Here is a 19,462-nt window from a genome sequence, read left to right on the forward strand (position 1 = left end):
GTGTTGTTGCCCTTTAATACCAATGTCATGACAATCCTGCTTTTACTCTTCCTTACCAACATGTCTTCCACAAGTTCCTTCTCCACACCTTTAACCATCTCCGTCTCTTTCCCTCAGCGTGTGTGAGATCATCGGGCAGGCTGACGGCGGCCTCTCCGTGCTCCGGACCTTCAGGCTCCTCAGGGTCATAAAGCTGGTGAGGTTCATGCCCGCGCTGAGGAGACAGCTCGTGGTCCTCATGAAGACCATGGACAACGTGGCCACCTTCTGTATGCTCCTCATGCTCTTCATCTTCATCTTCAGGTAGGACACCACTAGAGCTGGAGATATTTTGTCATTAGTCGATCGATCGGTCTATGGAGAAAGGATTTATATGGGACAAAAGCAGACGCGAGTGAGTTAGCTGAAGATTTAATATTGTGAAATGTAATTCACTTAGAATGAACATCCTGGAGTTGGAAAGTGATTCATTACAAAAGTAAAAGTTCTTAAATCTGCACAATTCTTCATCAAGACAATATCATGAACATTTGACTCTGAAATAGCTGTCAGAATATCAGGGACACACTTTAACTTACACTTTTAGTTACACTGATATAGAATACATCAGTTTAGTGATTCAATTACTTAGGTAGTTTTTTAGATATACTTTTAATATTTTATAGGGGTGTAATGGTAAATGTATTAGTGCCAAACCGTTTCAGTACGGAATGATCAGTTGTGCACGAGTGAGTTCATGCAATTTGTGTGTGTTTACATTCCGCCAGTACATGTGCAGCTACACATAAGGCTCGTCCGTGATTGGGGCGCAGTGCTTTATAGTTAGGGCGGCCGCCTTAACAACAATTGCCCCCCGCCTTGACTACGTCCCTCCAAATCACGTGAATTCTCACAAAACTACTGCGGTCCTCACTTGTGCCTTTGGACGGCACGGAATCTCTTTTTATAATTTTTCATACATGTGTTGCTTAGTTGAGAATATTTTATATTTAACTTATTAATATTACCAAGCAGCACTTATTTTATTTGTGCTTTTGTATAATATTAAAACAAATTGTTAGTTTAATAAAAACACAAATAAACATTAAGCATATGGTTTTGCATTTTGTTCCCATACTGTACCGAATATGAACCGAACCCTGACCTCAAAACCGAGGTACGTCCAGATCCGTGATTTTTGTGTACCATTACACCGCTACTGTTTTAGTATTTTTTATTCTTGAGTAGCCAACTTTTTCTGCCAGTGTGACACAATAGGCTCCCTGTGGGGCCTCAGAGACACTGCAGGGGGCCTCCAAACTCAAAGCTTGACTTTAAAATTAACTTTACATCATTTATTTGCTTCATTTACCACTAGGGATGTAACAATATCCATATTTCTTAGTTCGATATTGTCACGATCTGACATCTCACAGTACGATATTTATTGCAACATTCTGTGGAGGCAAACAAACTTGTGAATATGCAATTTTTTTCCTTTATAAATGCCTTGACAAGACTTTGGTTTTGTCATAAACCAAAAAGTTAATATTGAAAATGTGTTTATTATTTATTTATTTAATAGGGACAGTGCATATTAATGAACATCTACAACATTGCAGTGTAAACATGACAGATTATGGCAAGAATGCAAATTTCCATCTGTAGTCCCTCGGCAGGTAACACCACAAATTTAACAGAGAGAAAACAACAAAAACAAGTGACAGTTCTAAACTAAAAGTGTCCACAAGTCTGGTTTTCTTTTAGCCGCTGTGTGGGATTTGAAAGTGGCAAATGTTGGAGTCTCTCTTACTGAAAAACTTACTGAAGTGCTTAATAAGTAATTTCATTGTGTAAATTGGACTGAAACAGAGCAAAGGATCATGGTCTATGTAGTTCCCTATGTTTCTTTTAGTTATAGCTGCGCGATAACAATGAATTTAAGCAAAGACACTTGATATTCAATATATTGGGAAGGCCTACGATATTATTGTGAGACTTTTGACGATTCGATATCACGATGTTTCGATTATTGCTACATCCCTATTTACTACTTTAAGTCAGTATTAAGCCCATAGACATTATAATATGTACTGTTAACCTGTATATATTAGACAACCTGTAATTTATTTTTTTTTTTTTATTGTATATGCGTTACTATTAGGGGGTTCCTGTAAAATCTACTGATAAATAGGGGGTCCACAGCTCTACAGATTTTGGGAATGGCTGGGCTATGTGGTTTGTAGTATTGTATTAAATAAAAAAAAATAAAAATAAAATAATAATAATAATAATAATAATAATAATAAATAATGATAATATCAGAACAACACTAACCTAGACTACACCAATGATGGCTAAGATTATTCTGTAGTGATGGGCGAATGGAGCCTCGTGAAGCATTGACACCTCAGTCGCAATATTGTCTCAAATGGTTCGACGTGTCTGAGGCCTCGGAGAAACACTGACCTCTAGTGGACAAATTTAACCACTGGCACCAGGCGTCTCAGCATCGATGAAGTATTGTTAGTGTAAGACAATACTTGTGTGCAGAGCGACACCGTACCTAACAACAACAATAATAATGATGATTTAAAATAATATGTAAAGAGCAACATAAATAGCTGCTGTAAATAAGAAAATAGGTGTGACCTTGTTTGGTGGAATTAGATCAAAGTGATCCCAAACCATGGACCCGCTTTTTTTCCACTTGTAGATGCCATCGAAAATTAAACAAATGCCAAAAGTCGCCAAATGTCACCAAAGTCACCACTAATGTCACACAATACTCCTCACTACCCAAGATTTTAAAGAAATATTGGTGCATCTTTTATACTGTAGCACAGGGGTGGGCAAACTTTTTGACTCGTGGGCCACAAAGGGCTCTAAAATTTGATTGAAGGGCCAGACCTGGAGCAAATGGAAGGAGTTTTTTGGTAATCCATCTCATAAGAGAAAAAAATATCCCATGTTATTGAAATATCCCATATTTAAACATCATTACAAAGCATTATAACAAAATATCTGTCTCTCAAGTCCCACAATATTTACTATTTATTGAAATGACCTTTAAAACACTGAAAATTATTATTATTATTCAAGTTCAGGGGGCCGGATTAAAAAGATTAAAGGGCCGCATATGGCCCCCGGGCCTTAGTTTGCCCACCCCTGCTGTAGCAGTTTAGCGCTTGTCAAACCACAGAAGTGCGCTGAACACTCTGAAGCATCTGAACCAATCGCAGAGCCGAACATTCGCCGAGCCAATGAAACGCTTCGATACACTGAAGCGATTGACACGCAGAGCGAAGCAGTAGGGGGAGGGACCGACACATCGACACTTTGGTCACGTGAGCGGCTGCTGCGAGACGAGCTCCGAGGCAGCGCTTCGGAGCAATTTGTTTCAGAAAGAACAAAACGTGCTCCGGAGCTCCGTCTCATTTGCCCATTACTATTATTTTGTCATCAACAGTCAACAAAAAGACGAAAAAGTGGCTGATGGTTCTGCTGCTGTGGTGGAAATGGAATGAGGGTTTCAATATCTTAGTGAAATGTCACAATGAAAAAGGTTATTTATATGAAAGAAATGAGAGATGATTGGTTGAGAGGCTGTGATTTGGTAGAATAATCAGATAACCCAATAATAAGATCTGATTTTAGTGTGTGTTTACAGCACAAAGGAAATCTGATCGCAAAAACACCTGGTGACATGTGTTTGTTAATCAGTGGGTTTTAGAGTCACTGTTGGATCTGGAAGACAAACGGCGACGATTTTAAATGAATTCTTTCAATCTTTATCATTTTCCACTCCGTTTCGTCTTTGCCACATTAGTTCGCCATCTTGTGTGTAATTGTCCTTGTCAAAACCTGCGCAGATGTGAACAATCAGAAATCAGATGAGCTTAGAAGCACTAACAATCCATGTATCGTTCATTTTTCAAAATAAAACCAAAAATAAGAAAACAAACTAAAATCCCCTTCATTCATTGTCTCTGACCAAAATGAAAAAAAAAAAAAAAAAAAAAAAAAAAAAAGAAACGATAATGCTTCTTCTTCTTTTTTTTTTTTTAAATAATGAAAAAACAAAAAACAAAAAAAGATAACGGCTGTTTCCCGTTTCCAACTTAAACTATGCTTGTCTAACATTTTAGGCGATCATGTTAATTTATTATAGTTTTGTAGAATAAAACCAGCATTAATTGAATAAACTAGGGCCCAACCGATATGGATTTTGTTGCGGCCGTTATGATACCAATAAAATGGGAGTTGGTGCTGCCGATATAAACGCTGATATATTTAGTGATGTAAAAATTCACTGTAAATCTTGAATTGTTTAAAAAACTTACGTTTGGCTCTAGTGGATTTTAAATTGGGTTTATTTAGGCAACATTTATTGTTATTCTGCCTCTTTACAGTCAGATTTAAAGACAGTAGTTAATGATATGTGTAAATGTCGATCATTCACACCTCTATTCACAGCTCAATTACATATCAATCCTAGTGTTCTGGTGTAGTCCTGGTTTAGACCTGGTTTAGTTCTGGTTTAGTCCTGGTTCGGTTCTGGTTCAGTCCTGGTTCAGCTCTGGTTTAGTCCTGGTTTTGTCCTGGTTTACTCCTGGTTCAGTTCTGGTTCAGTTCTGGTTCAGTCCTGGTTCAGCTCTAGTTTAGACCTGGTTTGATTCTGGTTTAGTCCTGGTTCAGCTCTGGTTCAGTCCTGGTTCAGCTCTGGTTTAGACCTGGTTCAGTTCTGGTTTAGTTCTGGTTCAGTCCTGGTTCAGCTCTAGTTTAGACCTGGTTTATTTCTGGTTTAGTCCTGGTTTAGTCCTAGTTTTGTCTTGGTTCAGCTCTAGTTTAGACCTGGTTTGGTTCTGGTTCAGCTCTGGTTTAGACCTGGTTCAGTTCTGGTTTAGTTTTGGTTCAGTCCTGGTTCAGCTCTAGTTTAGACCTGGTTTATTTCTGGTTTAGTCCTGGTTTAGTCCTAGTTTTGTCTTGGTTCAGCTCTAGTTTAGACCTGGTTTGGTTCTGGTTCAGCTCTGGTTTAGTCCTGGTTCAGTTCTGGTTTAGTCCTGGTTCAGTTCTGGTTTAGTTCTGGTTTAGTTCTGGTTCAGCCCTGGTTTAGTCCTGGTTCAGTCCTGGTTCAGTCCATGGTTTAGTCCTGGTTTAGTCCTGGTTCAGTCCAAAACGGCGCAAAAGTTCAGCATCTTAGCGGTTATTTTAGTGAGAATAACTTAAAGTGCTGCAATAGTCGTGTAATGTTTTACATTTTAAACACAGTAATATTGTAATGTAACAAATGACTTTGAAATGACAGTAACAAATCATAAATAACACATTACAGTTTTAAAGTAACTTGCCCAACAGTGTTCATAGCGGATATAATTTTCAGTGTTACATAAGTCCGCGTAGTGTTCCAGCGAGCACAAGTACATATGGTCGATTTCACGTCTACTTATGTGCACGGGCTAAAACGCACAAATACTAGTACGCGCTTTACAATATGGATTCTTGGAAAAGCATATCATTGCAGTACATTGGCTACAGTCGAGGCAGCAGTAGCCACAGGGCCGTGCACGCTCTGCGCCGCACAATAGGATTATGGTCCAATTATAAAAAGAGTGGGGCTCTCTGCAGACTGTCTCTCAGGTGTCTCCGCTGTTTAAAAATACATCTGCGCCGTGAAGGGGAGGACTGCATTCCCGTTAACAGGTAGCGGCCCCTAGACAGCCGTTTTGTTACAGCAGTATTGGATTAGAGTCCCGTGTTTCCTCATCAAAAACATACCTGGTGTTGTGTTGTGTTTCCTGCACACATGTCGGGGTAATCCTGTGTAACTAGGCTGTCTGCGTCGCCAAATGCTCGCTTCCGTCTTGTGCGAGGTGAGCAGATTTTTTATAACTCAAAAACTGGGACACACTGGGTTGAGGAACGATAAAATAACAGAAATATATAGAAAAGAGACTGTAACAATTTCCATTCTTGCCTTATACCAGGGGTGGGCATTTATTTATTTATTTTTTTCCCATGGTGCCACATGAGAAACAGAAAATATTGTGGAAGACCAGGCAAAAATGCTTACCGTATTTTAGGACTATAAGTAACACTTTTTTTCATGGTTTGGGTGTTTCCTGCGACTTATACTCCGGTGCGACATATATTAAAATTTTCAGACTGACAGCCGCGAGAGGCTCTAGGCTTGTGTGTCAGTATCTAGTAGTACTTTTACTCCTGTACCACTGTCACTTCGCACTCTACTGTGCATGTCTCCTGTAGAAAAAGTCACTGTCTTGCTGCAAATAGTGAAATATGCAGCCGAAAACGTTAATCGAGCAGCAGAAAGAAAGTGAGTGAGAAACGTGTGAGGGACTGGTGGAAAGTGGGGATGGAGAACACAGCTTCACAGTAACCGGGCAGGTGAACCATGAAACTTTCCTTGAAGTCACTTTATGGATCGACAAAGCCTGGACTTCAGTGACGCCGAAACCATCCTGTCGGGATTCAGAAAGGCCGGAATAATTCTAACTGGAACTGATGCTGAGTCTGACGACAGCTACACAGAGGAGGAAGCGGCGCTCTGTTTACCTCATGGATCTATGGTTTATGTGACGGATGCTGTCCTCATTGTATTTTTCTTGCCTCACCCCACCTCAGATCCACCCACCCCCGATCCGCCCCGCTGATCAGCCTCACCTGGTCCGCCTGATCAGCGGGAGTATAAAAGCTGGAGCCAACACATGAAGAGTGACCAGTGGGTCCTCCGCTGCAGCGTTCCTTAGTTGTTTATTTTTGTGTTACCTTTATCTACGTTTTGTACACCTTTTTAGCACTTTTTTTTGGTAATAAATATCCTTCTTTTTTCACCTCGCCGCGCTTCCCGTTTTGTTCCACTCCCGGTTCATTTTTAACATCTTTTTCAGTTACCGTGCCACCCCCTAGGCTCCCGTGGCACGTAACAGTTTACCTCCGGAGGTTGCGCAGAAGTGACACCGAGGTCGAAGAATTCAATGGATTTAGTGATTTGGAGTGAGATTGTGAGTTTGGTAATCTTGTGTTCTGTTGTTTATGCTATAATTATCTGAATAACTGTTAATATGTTACGTTTATTAGCGCCTATTCAGCCTGTTGTTCTCTGTTCTATTGTTTTTACTATAATTTGCCTTTCAAGATGAAATGTCGGTTCCTGGTCTCTGATTTTACAAAATACATTTCCGAAAAAAGTGCAACTTATAGCCCGTTGCGACTTATATATGTTTTTTTCTTCTTCATTATGCATTTTTTGGCTGGTGCGTCTTATACTCCGGAGCGATTTATAGTCCGGAAAATACGGTAACTCAATTCTGCATAAGAGTAATAAGTAGTATTTGTTTAAAAAAAAGCAGTAAGTAGCATTGTTTTGACAAGCTGGTAAGATGAATAAGTGAAGTTGCCTTTACAAAAAATGTCATTTAAAAAAACACCTCTAAAATAAAAGCAGTGCAGCTTTATTTCACGCATGAGGTAAAATTATGAAACATGTTTATTTTGTAATTCCAAATGAGCTTAAACGGGCCGTCAAAGTCAACCAAAGGACTGTATGTGGCCGTTGAACTGGACAAAGCCTAGGTCTGCCAGGTCTTATACTCATTTTCAAGCATGTTTATTCTGTATTTTTGCTCAACACATGATAATATCAACTAAGCCCTGATGAAGACCAGTGTGATTGAAACATGTTGGCTTTGGCCGTCTAAGCAAAGGCCTTTTAGCTATGTTTTTCCTTACTTCTTTGGAGAGTTGCCTGGATTTTGTTGTGTTTAAAGTTTTGATCATTTTTCCAAGAGTACCCTCTACCTGCTCCCACTGATTGGAAAACCTGCAGCAAACAGCCACATTTTTTATTTTTTCTGTACATAATATATTCTCTTAAGTGTTGGCTGGTATCAAAAATAGTGACACCTGTTTAAAGGTTGTATAGAGGATTTTTTAAGGGAAGTGAAATACAGCGACAGTCCTTTTACAAATGTTGTGCATGTATGACACCACCTTCCTCCTCCACAGCTCCATCAGTAGAAACACCTCCCCCCGCCTCGTTACTTCAGAAATCACACTTGTGCTGTGTAATTGTTCCGAATTACTGTTGAAGTGACCTGTCTAGAAGTAATTTAGCGACCGACGCGTCACTTTTTAGACCCTTTGTCTCTCTGGAAGGGATCTCCAAGAATCACCTCAGTTTGTCTTCGCTCCTTTTCCACTCCTCTTCTTCTTTCAGCGACCTCGAAAACGGACTTTCTTTTGCTGCGAACTGGTCGTGGATTCTCGTCCGCCATCGCGACAAACTTTGTGCGAATTGCGAGGAAGCGACAGTTTGAAAAAGCCTCTAAGAACCGCTGCATAAACCACGTAATCCCCGCGCGCCAGCAAGTCAGTTACACTAGAAATGTAGGGAGTCTGACTGACAACCTAACAGCCAATAGAAAATGAGGCAGCCTTGTTGTCTATTGGCTCATGTTTATCTGGCCTCACTACGTCCACAATTGATGGGTTTTCATTCTTTTCTTTTTTTTTGGTCATCATAATTACAAGGCTGCTGCGTCTCTGTAATGGTATTTTAAACTTTCATTGACAATTTAAAACTGAAAAAAAAAATCCTCCATACAACCTTTAAGTCCTGGTTAAGCCTGGTTGAGACCTGGTTTAGTCCTAATTTAGACCTGGTTGAGTCCTGCTTTTACCTAGTTTATACCTGGTTTGGTCCTGATAGCCTGATTTAGACCTGGTTTAGTCCTAGTTAAGACCCACTTTGTTTAGACCTGATTTAGTCTTAATTTAGTCCTAGTTTATCCTGGTTTAAATCTAACTGGTCAAAAATAGGAATACCTGGGGCAGTTCTTGTTTAAAACTGGGACAAATCACTGGTTTTGGATAAATCTGTTGGGACAGAGGACACAGAGCTCAAAACTGGGACAGTCACAGATAAATATGTCTGGTCACTCTAACCTTGTGATGTCATGAAGTGGTAGTTTTAAAGTTAAAAGTAATTTTTAACCCCAATTAAACTCAGTTAATCTACAGTACACTAGAATAACCATAAACTGCCTTTTTGTTCAGTTGAGATTGACATGGAAAGTCTATTTCTGAGGAGTGAAGCCATTTCGACTGGGTTAAAACCATAGCTGTAGCTGCAAAGTTTGGCAATTCCAGGCCTGCAAATTATTGAAATGATTCTAGTGAAGGTGTATACAGTTTAAAAACACAGGGGAGCACTTTCTGTTTCACCACTCATGTTGGTTTGGCAGATTTTTATGCCACAAGCCCAGTAGTGCAGTGGGAATTTTTTAAGTGGGGTTACGTGATTCGTGACCCTCAAACTGATGCAGATATCATTTTTAGAGTGTAATATTTTCATTTATTTATTTGTTTGAGCCAGGTACAACAAGATTCAAAAACAATAACAAAAATAGTGATATGTACATGACATATTTCGATGATGATAAGTTTATTTCAGATGTTTCCATAAATAATAAACTGCATTATCATACAGTAAATGACAAATTACATATGTGAATAATCAACAGATACAGAAGACTATTATTTTACACTGCTCATCACAACTATAATATCCACAAATAGAAATAATCATTAATGGCATTTATAATCACCTACAGAACATAAATCATAGGCTACAGCATGTGTTCCCAGGACTGAACCAGGATTAAACCAGATCTAAACCAGGACTAAACCAGGACTAAACCAGGACTAAACCCAGGACTAAACCAGATCTAAACCAGGACTGAACCAGGACTAAACCAGACCTAAACGAGGACTAAACCAGGACTAAACCAGACTAAACCAGGACTAAACTAAACCAGGACTAAACCAGGACTAAACCAGGATAAACCAGGACTAAACCAGGACTAAACCAGGACTAAACCAGACCTAAACCAGGACTAAACCAGACCTAAACCAGGACTAAACCAGGACTAAACCAGGACTAAACCAGGACTAAACCAGGACTAAACCAGGACTAAACCAGGACTAAACCAGACCTAAACCAGGACTAAACCACCAGGACTAAACTAAACCAGGACCCAGGACTCTAAACCAGGACTGAACCAGGACTAAACCAGACCTAAGGACCTAAACCAGGACTAAACCAGATAAACTAAACCAGGACTGAACCAGGACTCTAAACCAGACTAAACCAGGACTAAACCAGACTAAACCAGATCTAAACCAGGACTGAACCAGGACTAAACCAGGTCTCTAAACCAGGACTAAACCAGGTCTAAACCAGGACTAATCTTGGACTTGAGAGCGAGAGAGAGAAACCCCGAGCCCACAGATCAGGGTGTCCACAAAGCGAGATCAGACAACTGCTGCACTTAGCCCCGTGTGGTGCGGACCTCTGCGCTGGTCCTTTCTCTTGTGGTCACCCGACGGTCTACGTGGACGCAGCTCAGGGCCTGTCCTGGTTCATTTCTGGTTTAGACCTGGTTTAGTCCGGGTTTAGTCCTCCCGGTTCAGTCCTGAGATCAGCCTATGTCGCAGGTCACTATAGGACAGTACCGCAGATATCATAAGCCTTTGCAGGTTGTTTTCACCATTGCCAGCTCCAATTTGACATTTCAGTTGTAGGCTACTTTATATTTGTTATTTTTCTATACAAAAAGATGAGAAGAAGTTATTGGACGATGTACCCCTGCGTATCACGGCCACCACACTTCTGCAGATGCCCTTTCTGATACAAGCAGCATTTACTGAGAATGAGGAAAAACTTGGATGTGTCCTCTAAGTCGCAGTTTCAGCCTCCTTTTACACACAACATTTTGAGTTCTTCATTATTCCTGCACTAAATTGTTAATTGTTATGGCAACCGCTGTAATTTCTCATCATTCTCCCTCGATATGCAGGTTAAGACACAACCCAGGTTCAGCTGTGATTGTTGCACCTTTTGTAAAATAGAAAAAGCGATGGCCACACGCTGACCCTTTAACACGCCTCTGTTTTATACATCACTGTAAAAACTCACCGTGCGCACATTCCGCTCACGTTCCCGTTCTTCCAGGCAATTATGGAGCGGATTCAAAGTTTAGCCTAAGCCGAGCGGCACGAACGTCGTCAGAATGCCAAATGCGGTGCACCCGGGCTAGCTTTAGCTGCACACAGGATGCACCGCCATCTGCTCGGACGCAAGTTGGCTTGAACGGTGAACTCGAAAGTAGGCCAAAGCCAACGTACTGGAAGGAAGGTACCACAAAGCAGGTTTAAGAGTTCCAAATTATGCCTTTTACAGATTTAAATTTAGTACACCCTTGCTTTAGTATCGTACAAAGCTACACAACAAAATGAAGAACTATTTTTATTTGTTGCACCTTAGCTTTAGCGTAGCTCAACAATTTTAATTTGGTTAGGGTGACCAGATGTCTCTATTTACCCGGGACGGTTCCAATTTTGAGCCCTGTGTCCCCAGTCCCAGTATATTTATCCCAAACCACTGATTTGTCCTGGTTTTATCCAAGAAATGTCCCAGGTGTCTCTATTTTTGACAAATCTGATCCCTGCTAACAGTAAAAACAGGCACTAATTGTCATTTGTTTACATAAAATACAGAAAAGCTGCTTAAAAACGACCAAAACACAAAGAAAATGTGACTATATTGACTCACATGTTAGTCACGAGTGGTCTCTGCTTCATAATTTTTCTTAATTACGCACTTGTTTCAGTATTTTATTATTACCAACCACCAAAAAATAAATAAATAAAAAATGGGGATGTCCCAGTTTTTTATTTTGTAAATCTGGTCACCCAAAATTGTGTACACCTTAGCTTTAGCATTGTACAATGCTAACAACAAAATTAACAAGAATTTGAATTTGTTACACCTTAGCTTTAGCAGTGTACAAATTTTAACAACAATATGAACAACAATTTAATTTGGTACAACTTAATTTGTTGTTAACTTTTTGTGTACAAAGCTGTTTAAATTTGGTACACCTTAGCTTTACCATCTCATTAAGCTACACAACAAGCTAACAACTATTTTAATTCTTTACAGCTTAACTTTAGCAAGTCATGAACAATATCTGCATAATAATTTCCCTTAATTACGCAATCGTTTTACACTTTTATATATTACCAGTCACCAAAAAAAACGGGGATGTCCCAGTTTTTTATTTTGAAAATCTGGTCACCTTAAATTGTGTACGACTTAGCTTTAGCAGTGTACAAAGGTAACAAAAAAATGAACAACAATTTTAATTTCATACAACTTGTTGTTAGTTTGTTGTGTACAAAACTGTTTAAATTCGGTACACCTTAGCTTTAGCATTGTACAAAGCTACGCAACAAGCTAACAACAACAACTACTAGTGCTTATGTTTAGTTCGCATTTTTGTGAAGCTAATGCTAACAATTGGAGGAAATAATATATTGAACTTGCTTATTAATTTCACTGGATTTTTAAAGTGCTTGTCCGATCTCCTGTTTTTGGGGATAACACAATTTAAAGGTCATATGTTACTCAAAATTGACTCTTGTGAGCTTTAAGCCATGTTATAATGTTGTTATGTTCTCAAAAACAGACCTGGAGTTGTGTTTGTTTCTTTCACACGTTTGAGTAACACTTTATTATCAGTCTGTCTACATTTCCAAAGCTCAGGTGACCAGACGTCCCTATTTACCTGGGACAGTCCCAGTTTTGAGCCGTGTGTCCCCTGTCCCAGCAGATTTATCCCAAACCAGTGATTTGTCTCAAGAAATATTACAGATGTCCATGTTTTTTGACAAAATTGATACCTGTCAACAGCAAAAAGAGGAATAAATTGCCATTTATCTAAGCAAAATACAGAAAAGGATACTTAAAAATGACCAAAGCACAAAGAAAATGTGACTACTGGCTCACATGTCACGAATGGGCCGAGTGAAGAACACTTTTATTTAATTATACACTTGTTTCACCATGTTATTATTACCAACCATCAAAATCTGGAGGTGTCAAGTTAACAGCTACATTTTATAATTTTTCTTCAGCAGAGATTTGTAATTTCAGAGCTGAAATCATCCAAATCATTCTAGTGAAGGCGTATGAGTTTAAAAACAGGGTGGAGCACTTCTTGTATCGCCATATGACATCAGAAGGTGGAACAGAGTGTTTTCTGTTTGAAAGAAGAACTCAGGGTTTACGCTTTCAACATCAGTGTTGGGAGTTAAAAAAGTAATAAATGACTGTAATGTGTTGCTTTTTGCTGTAATGCAGTAATGTTCGGCATTACAGGGAAAAAAATAGTAATAATTTACTCTGTACAAATGTCAATAATGCACGTTACTGTGCATTTTTAACCTGGATAGAAGTGGTGGGTTTTTTGTTTTTCTTCATACAAATTTGCTAAAATCATCACGATATCAGCAGCAGTGAAACGCCGGAGATGCGCCGCATAGACAGTCGCGTGACCGCAAGCTAAAGGACTGGCGCAGAGCTGGTTCAGTCCTGGTTCAGCTCTGGTTTAGTCTGGTTTAGTCCTGGTTTAGTCCTTGGTTCAGTCCTAGGTTTAGACCTGGTTTAACCCTGGTTCAGTTTTGGTTCAGTCCTTGGTTCAGGCCTGGTTCAGTCCTGGTTTAGTCCATATACGGTGCAAAAGTTCAGCATCTTCACAGTTAGAGTGAGAGTAACTTAAAAGTGCTGCAATAGTCATGTAACGCCTTACATTTTAAATACAGTAATATTGTAATGTAACTAATTACTTTGAAATGACAGTAACAAGTTATAAATAACACACTGCAGTTTTGAAGTAACTTGCCCAACAGTTTTCAACATGTGAAAGAGACAAAACACAACTCCAGGTCTGTTTGTGATGAGGAAACTACATTAGAACAGATCAGAAAATGGCGTAATATGGGCCCTTTAAAGTATGATTCTAATATGGAGCTTACATTTTTCTACAGATTTCAATTTAATGTTTCATTTTTTAACAAGTTGTAGCCTATGTTTGGGTAGTTCGTGTCCCTCCATTGAGCTGAACCAGTAACTACAGAAATAAAAGCACAAACTTGAATACATCATGAAGGCAAATTCTACCATGGAATTCTCTGTTTTGGTCCTGCTGGTTTCGATATTCATTTTAGTATTGATTCCTATCTCGGTATTGATACTTTTGACAACCCTTATGTAATATTGTGTCATTTCTCTTGTGTTTGTGTTTTAGTATTCTGGGGATGCACATCTTCGGCTGTAAGTTCAGTCTGAAGACGGAGGCTGGAGACACCGTTCCTGACCGCAAGAACTTCGACTCGCTGCTCTGGGCCATCGTCACTGTCTTTCAGGTACTGCAACTGTGAACGATGACAACTACTGCAAACAGTGTCTAGGATCACCACTAGTATTGTTCCAGTACCTATTTTTTGGGGATCCAATGTTGATATTTGGCCTTGGTGTATTCGCCGATACCTATTCATGCTTACGTCACAAACCAGGAAGACGTTTGGAAACATGCGATGACACCTTCCGGTCGTTTCCAGTAGTAGTTTGTAGATAAAATTGAGGAAAAATGAGAAACAGGCCCAGTTTTCTTCATGTCACTGTCATTGTAGCGTTCCATTATGTTTGGCTCATCAACAATTACAACCACAACTCAGTTTTCATCATTTCCCCATTGACCCACAACTCTGAGTGCACTGGGTACATGCGATTAGACGAGATGAGGTGCCAAATTCAAGATGATCCCAAACAACACATACATATTTACTTCAGTGGGTTTTATCACAGTCAGTCGGTGAGCCCAGTGTCGGGAACTTCACCGGAAGTCATCGCATCTTTCCAGACATCTTCCTGGTTTGTGACGTAAGCGTGAATAGAGTCTATTTTGCCGCTACTAAATCTTCTAAAAGGCAATTTTTTATGATAATCTGCAAAAAATTTATTAAACTTTGAGATGCTCATCCTCGCATCCTAATTATGCAGAGTAAACAAAGTCACAAAGTTAGTGGCTGTTGTCAGGCTGCACTTTCTGTAGCTTCAATTATTTTACAGGGTAGTCACGGGGTCTTAAAAGTCTTAAAAAGGTCTTAAATTTCATGTTCCTAAATTAAGGCCTTAAAAAGTCTTACATTATGTTGTCCAAGTCTTATTTTTTATTTAATTAGCCTATTTTTTTGTATACTCAACCGAGTTGCAGTTCAATGTTATAAACGGAGGGAGGAAAATAAAACCAACAACATCAATGTGAAATCATGTAACTTGAATGAACGTCTAATTTGGAGTATGCGGCGGCAATGAGTAAACGATCAGTACGGTGGAAGAAGACGTTGGATGGATCATGGGGAAGTGTAGGTTTAATCCACAGTGTCTCTTAGGTTCTAGATATAGTATTTGGTTGGTCATTATTAGAACTGGATCTGGTGTTTTTCGCCCGTATATTGGGAGCGATATTGGTCTTAATTTAAATTTAAGTGGTCTTAAAAAGGTCTTTAAAAAGTCTTAAATTTGGGGTCGTCAAACCTGGGGAAACCCTGTTTTACCAAGTTCAACACCCCCACCAAAGGGTAAATGAAGGTATCAGAGGTAACACAATGTCTTTTCTGTTATTATTGTGTGTTATTGGGTGTTTTAAGTCTCCACAGAGCCTCCACAGTCTGTATTTAACCTGTTCTGAGCGGGAGCATAGGCCATTGTTTCCCAAAGACTGGGTCACAGGAGATGAGGGGGGTTGCCAAATATGTGCCCGATATGTGTGTTATGATCTTCTCCTTTACCCTGGACTGGAACATGCTACAAAAACACAGACAGGCCCGCCTATTTCAATAGAAAGACATGTTTTGTATAATTCCTGGTTCAGTTACTGTTTTTCCTTGTTTGAAACTTGAGTAATACTAATTGTTCAGAGACACGATCACTCAGTCAACAATAAAATATCCTCATGAATATTCAATAATGGTCAAATCCACCTTTATTTTACGAATTTATGAATAATGTCTGTTGACTTGGGCCGTGAAGGTTTGTGACTTTTAAAATGTGGGTCCCCAGAAAAAAAAAAAAGTTTGGCAAACGCTGGAATAGGTCACAGACGTCACCAAAAAAAAAGCTCTCATCAGCAGGTCCTCGTTCAGGAAAATACAGAGTGGTATCGGATCCGTGATTTGGTCTAAGTACTCACTGATACTGATTCCTGAAAAATGTGCAGTATCTGAGCTTTTACCACCACCTTTTTACCACCACCACCATTGGTATCGGAATAACCTTTTATTTTATTTTATTAAAACTTTTAAAGCTAGATCTAAATTGTAATTGACACTTGTAGTGGCTTTGAGTGGCCATATACTTCATGGTCTATTATGCTGGTATGCTAATATGGTGTAGAGAGCTTGTTGGTGGCTGGAGTGGCTGTTGGCTCAGATCAGAGTGCGAGGAGTGAATGGAAAAAATGCATTAATGGCGACAAAAATGTTATTGTAATTATGCCACAAAAGTGAAGCATGTCTATGAATAAAGTGGCTAAAATGACACAGAACCTCACTCTTACAAGGTAGATCTTCTTTATTAATAATAATGAATTTAATATAATGATGCTTGGTTTACAGAAGTGCTCATACACGCCAGAGTCCTGCACCGGTCCATTTTTGGAGAAGTGCACCCGCCCGTTAACCCGTGATTATATCAAAGTTAAATCTACAACCGCCCGGACCCGTTAATATTTCACCCGTTACCCGCCCGTGCCCGTGATAAATCAGGGTCAACCCATTAGTCCAATAGTCCAGGACTAAACCAGGACTGAACCAAGACTGAACCTACGCCATGTCATTAGCGGATTATAAATATATACACACTGCCGATCGCCAGGACTACACCAGGACTGGACCAGGACTACACCAGGACTGGACCAGGACTACACCAGGACTGGACCAGGACTACACCAGGACTGGACCAGGACTACACCAGGACTGAAAAAGGACTGAACCAGGACAGAACCAGGATGGACTCAGGACAGAACCAGGACTGAATCAGTTCCATTAGCATAAATATATACACGCCGCAACTGCCGAGCCGATTACCAGGACTATACCAGGACTGGACCAGGACTACACCAGGACTACACCAGGAATAAACCAGATCTAAACCAGGACTTAACCAGATCTGAACCAGATCTGAACCAGGACTTAACCAGGACTTACCCAGGTCTAAACCAGAACTATGTTTATGTAATAAATACACTAAAGTCTCTGTCAACCTGGTCCATAGTTCCTGGAAAAGCACGGATGTCCGGGACGCGTGTGAGGTATTTTTCTCCCGTTCGCCGTTCATTTGATTCACCTGACCCGCCCGTGTGTTATCACTACCCACCTGCACACCCAGCTGTAAAATTCCAGAATGTTAAAACCCGCCCGTTTCAGCAAATATTTACGGGTACACGACCCGGTGCAGGACTCTGATACACACTAGTGATGGTGGTTCCTTAACGTGAACTCTTGGAGCCGAGTCTAATTTTTTAAAAGCTTTTGTCATTTAAATTAATTGTAACAGAGCCAGCCTTTTTGAATGGCTCCGTGAAATGAACAGATCAAAAAGATTTGGATCCCCTAAAAGAGCCAAAAGTTCCACCATTAATACACACACAAAATAATCAAATCTAAATTTTATTACTATTACTATTATTCCATTCTTGGTTATTATTGTTTTTAATGGATTTGTATAGATAGTATTTTTGCAGTGTGCTTTGTTTTATGTTATGATATTAGTTTTCAAACCTTTCAGAAAATATTTAGCCTCCTGAGTAACACCAGATCTATACCAGGACTATTCCAGGTCTAAAATTGGCTAAACCAGGTCTATATTAAGACTACACCACTAATTACTGACTCCTAATTAGTTGAACACCAACTGAAGAGGAGTTAATCACTGTGTTATGGTAATGTATGGTACGAGAAAAAGATGCGATATTTGTTTAGTATTGCGATATCGATATTACTACGATGTTTTTTGATATGCTTTTTGACACAGTATGTTCATTTTCTAGTCTTTCATTTACTAGTCAAACTGGGTCAAAATAAAAACTTACTAGACTAATCAAGACCAGCCTAAACCTAATGCAGGACTTAATTGATGCTTTGCAGTGGCATCACGCCGGGGGAGTTCTACATGTATCTCTGTGGCGGAATGTTCAGTGTTTACCATGGAGACGCAATGTACGTGTCAGCAAATGCAACCAAAAAGTTTTAAGATTGTCTTACAGAGAGACTAACTTAAAAACTGTTGGTTAAATTGTGTTAAAACAAAGCTCAGATTAAAGTCTAATTTGAGTAAAAGAGCTTCAGACAGAGCAGTGCTTTCAGATACCTTCACTTCCCCATGAATGTTGAGGAAATCAGCTGCAGAGGATCAATAAGGAAAACCATGAATACAAACTTCCTTTTGCCCATTTCACTTTCCAAAAACAGTACATAGATAACTTGTTAGAGTATATTTATTTTCTCACGATACCGATTGTTGCATCAGCCAAAATTGTGATATTTTGTGATGCATTGTGTGTGTTGTGCATTGTGTCTCTTCTTAAATACTTTTTGTTGCGTAGATTCTGACTCAGGAGGACTGGAACATGGTCCTGTACAACGGCATGGCCTCCACGTCTCCCTGCGCCGCTCTGTACTTCGTCGCCCTCATGACCTTTGGGAACTACGTGCTCTTCAATCTTCTGGTCGCCATCTTGGTCGAGGGATTTCAAGCTGAGGTAAAGCGAAAAAAATAATAATACTATCAATGTCTATTCTAATGACCGGTTCAAACTGGAACTAAATGCACTTTTTTTATCACTATTGAACTGTGTATATGGTGTTTTAATAGCATTTTCTACTGTTCTTATTCATTTTTGGCAAATAAAGTGCAATTTACTGTGGTAAAATTTGTAGCTTTCTGGTCAAAAGCCTAAACCTAAATGTAAAGTTTGTGGTGCGTCCGGTGGCCTCTGCAATTCCCAGTAGTTGGTGACATCACTCAAGACTGCCCTGATTAAAGCCATGGTGTTTCTGATCACAGACACCTGGTTGCGGGGGCGAAGTTTCAGTGCGGATACCTGTTAGACCAATCACGCTGTTGCTTATGTTATGGTTGTAAAACAAAACAATTAAAGAATTATTTACATTTATGATACAATACGACTACTGTTAAATATAGTATTCATAATAGGATTTATTTTTAAAAAGTGAAGTAGTTTCATTTTATTGGTACATGATTATTATTATTTGTATTACATGATTATATTATATTATGCTGTTTTCTGGTATCGTGGAAAGATTTTGGTTGGATAAAGCACATCTGGTCCGGTGAACAGCAGGGGGCGCTCCTGTTCGGCCTCGCTTCATTAAAACCACTAACTTGAGCCCCGAACGACCGCTGTTTTCAAGTTTTTTCAAGTCTTTTTCAGGGGCTGTGGTCGTAACACTCACACCTCCAGACTCTGCCCCTCCTACCCTTGCATTTTTTGAGTCCACAGGTACTTTTAAAGTGGGACTAAACACTTAAACTCCA

The 19,462-nt window shown here is 39.6% G+C and overlaps 1 protein-coding gene across 1 annotated transcript in view; it reads left to right on the top strand.

Moving 5' to 3' along the window:
* Window positions 1–19,462, top strand: part of cacna1ia (calcium voltage-gated channel subunit alpha1 Ia) — a 493,137-nt gene that overhangs the window by 330,535 nt on the left and 143,140 nt on the right. The window contains exons 11-13 of the mRNA XM_055153099.1: window positions 118–303; window positions 14,151–14,268; window positions 18,510–18,665. Of these exons, the coding sequence (XP_055009074.1) occupies window positions 118–303; window positions 14,151–14,268; window positions 18,510–18,665 (460 nt within the window). The remainder of the gene's footprint in view (window positions 1–117; window positions 304–14,150; window positions 14,269–18,509; window positions 18,666–19,462) is intronic.

The sequence above is a fragment of the Boleophthalmus pectinirostris genome, unplaced genomic scaffold (genome assembly GCF_026225935.1).
Source record: "Boleophthalmus pectinirostris isolate CB_2022bp ecotype Guang Dong unplaced genomic scaffold, ASM2622593v1 HiC_scaffold_17, whole genome shotgun sequence".
NCBI classification, from domain to species: domain Eukaryota; kingdom Metazoa; phylum Chordata; class Actinopteri; order Gobiiformes; family Gobiidae; genus Boleophthalmus; species Boleophthalmus pectinirostris.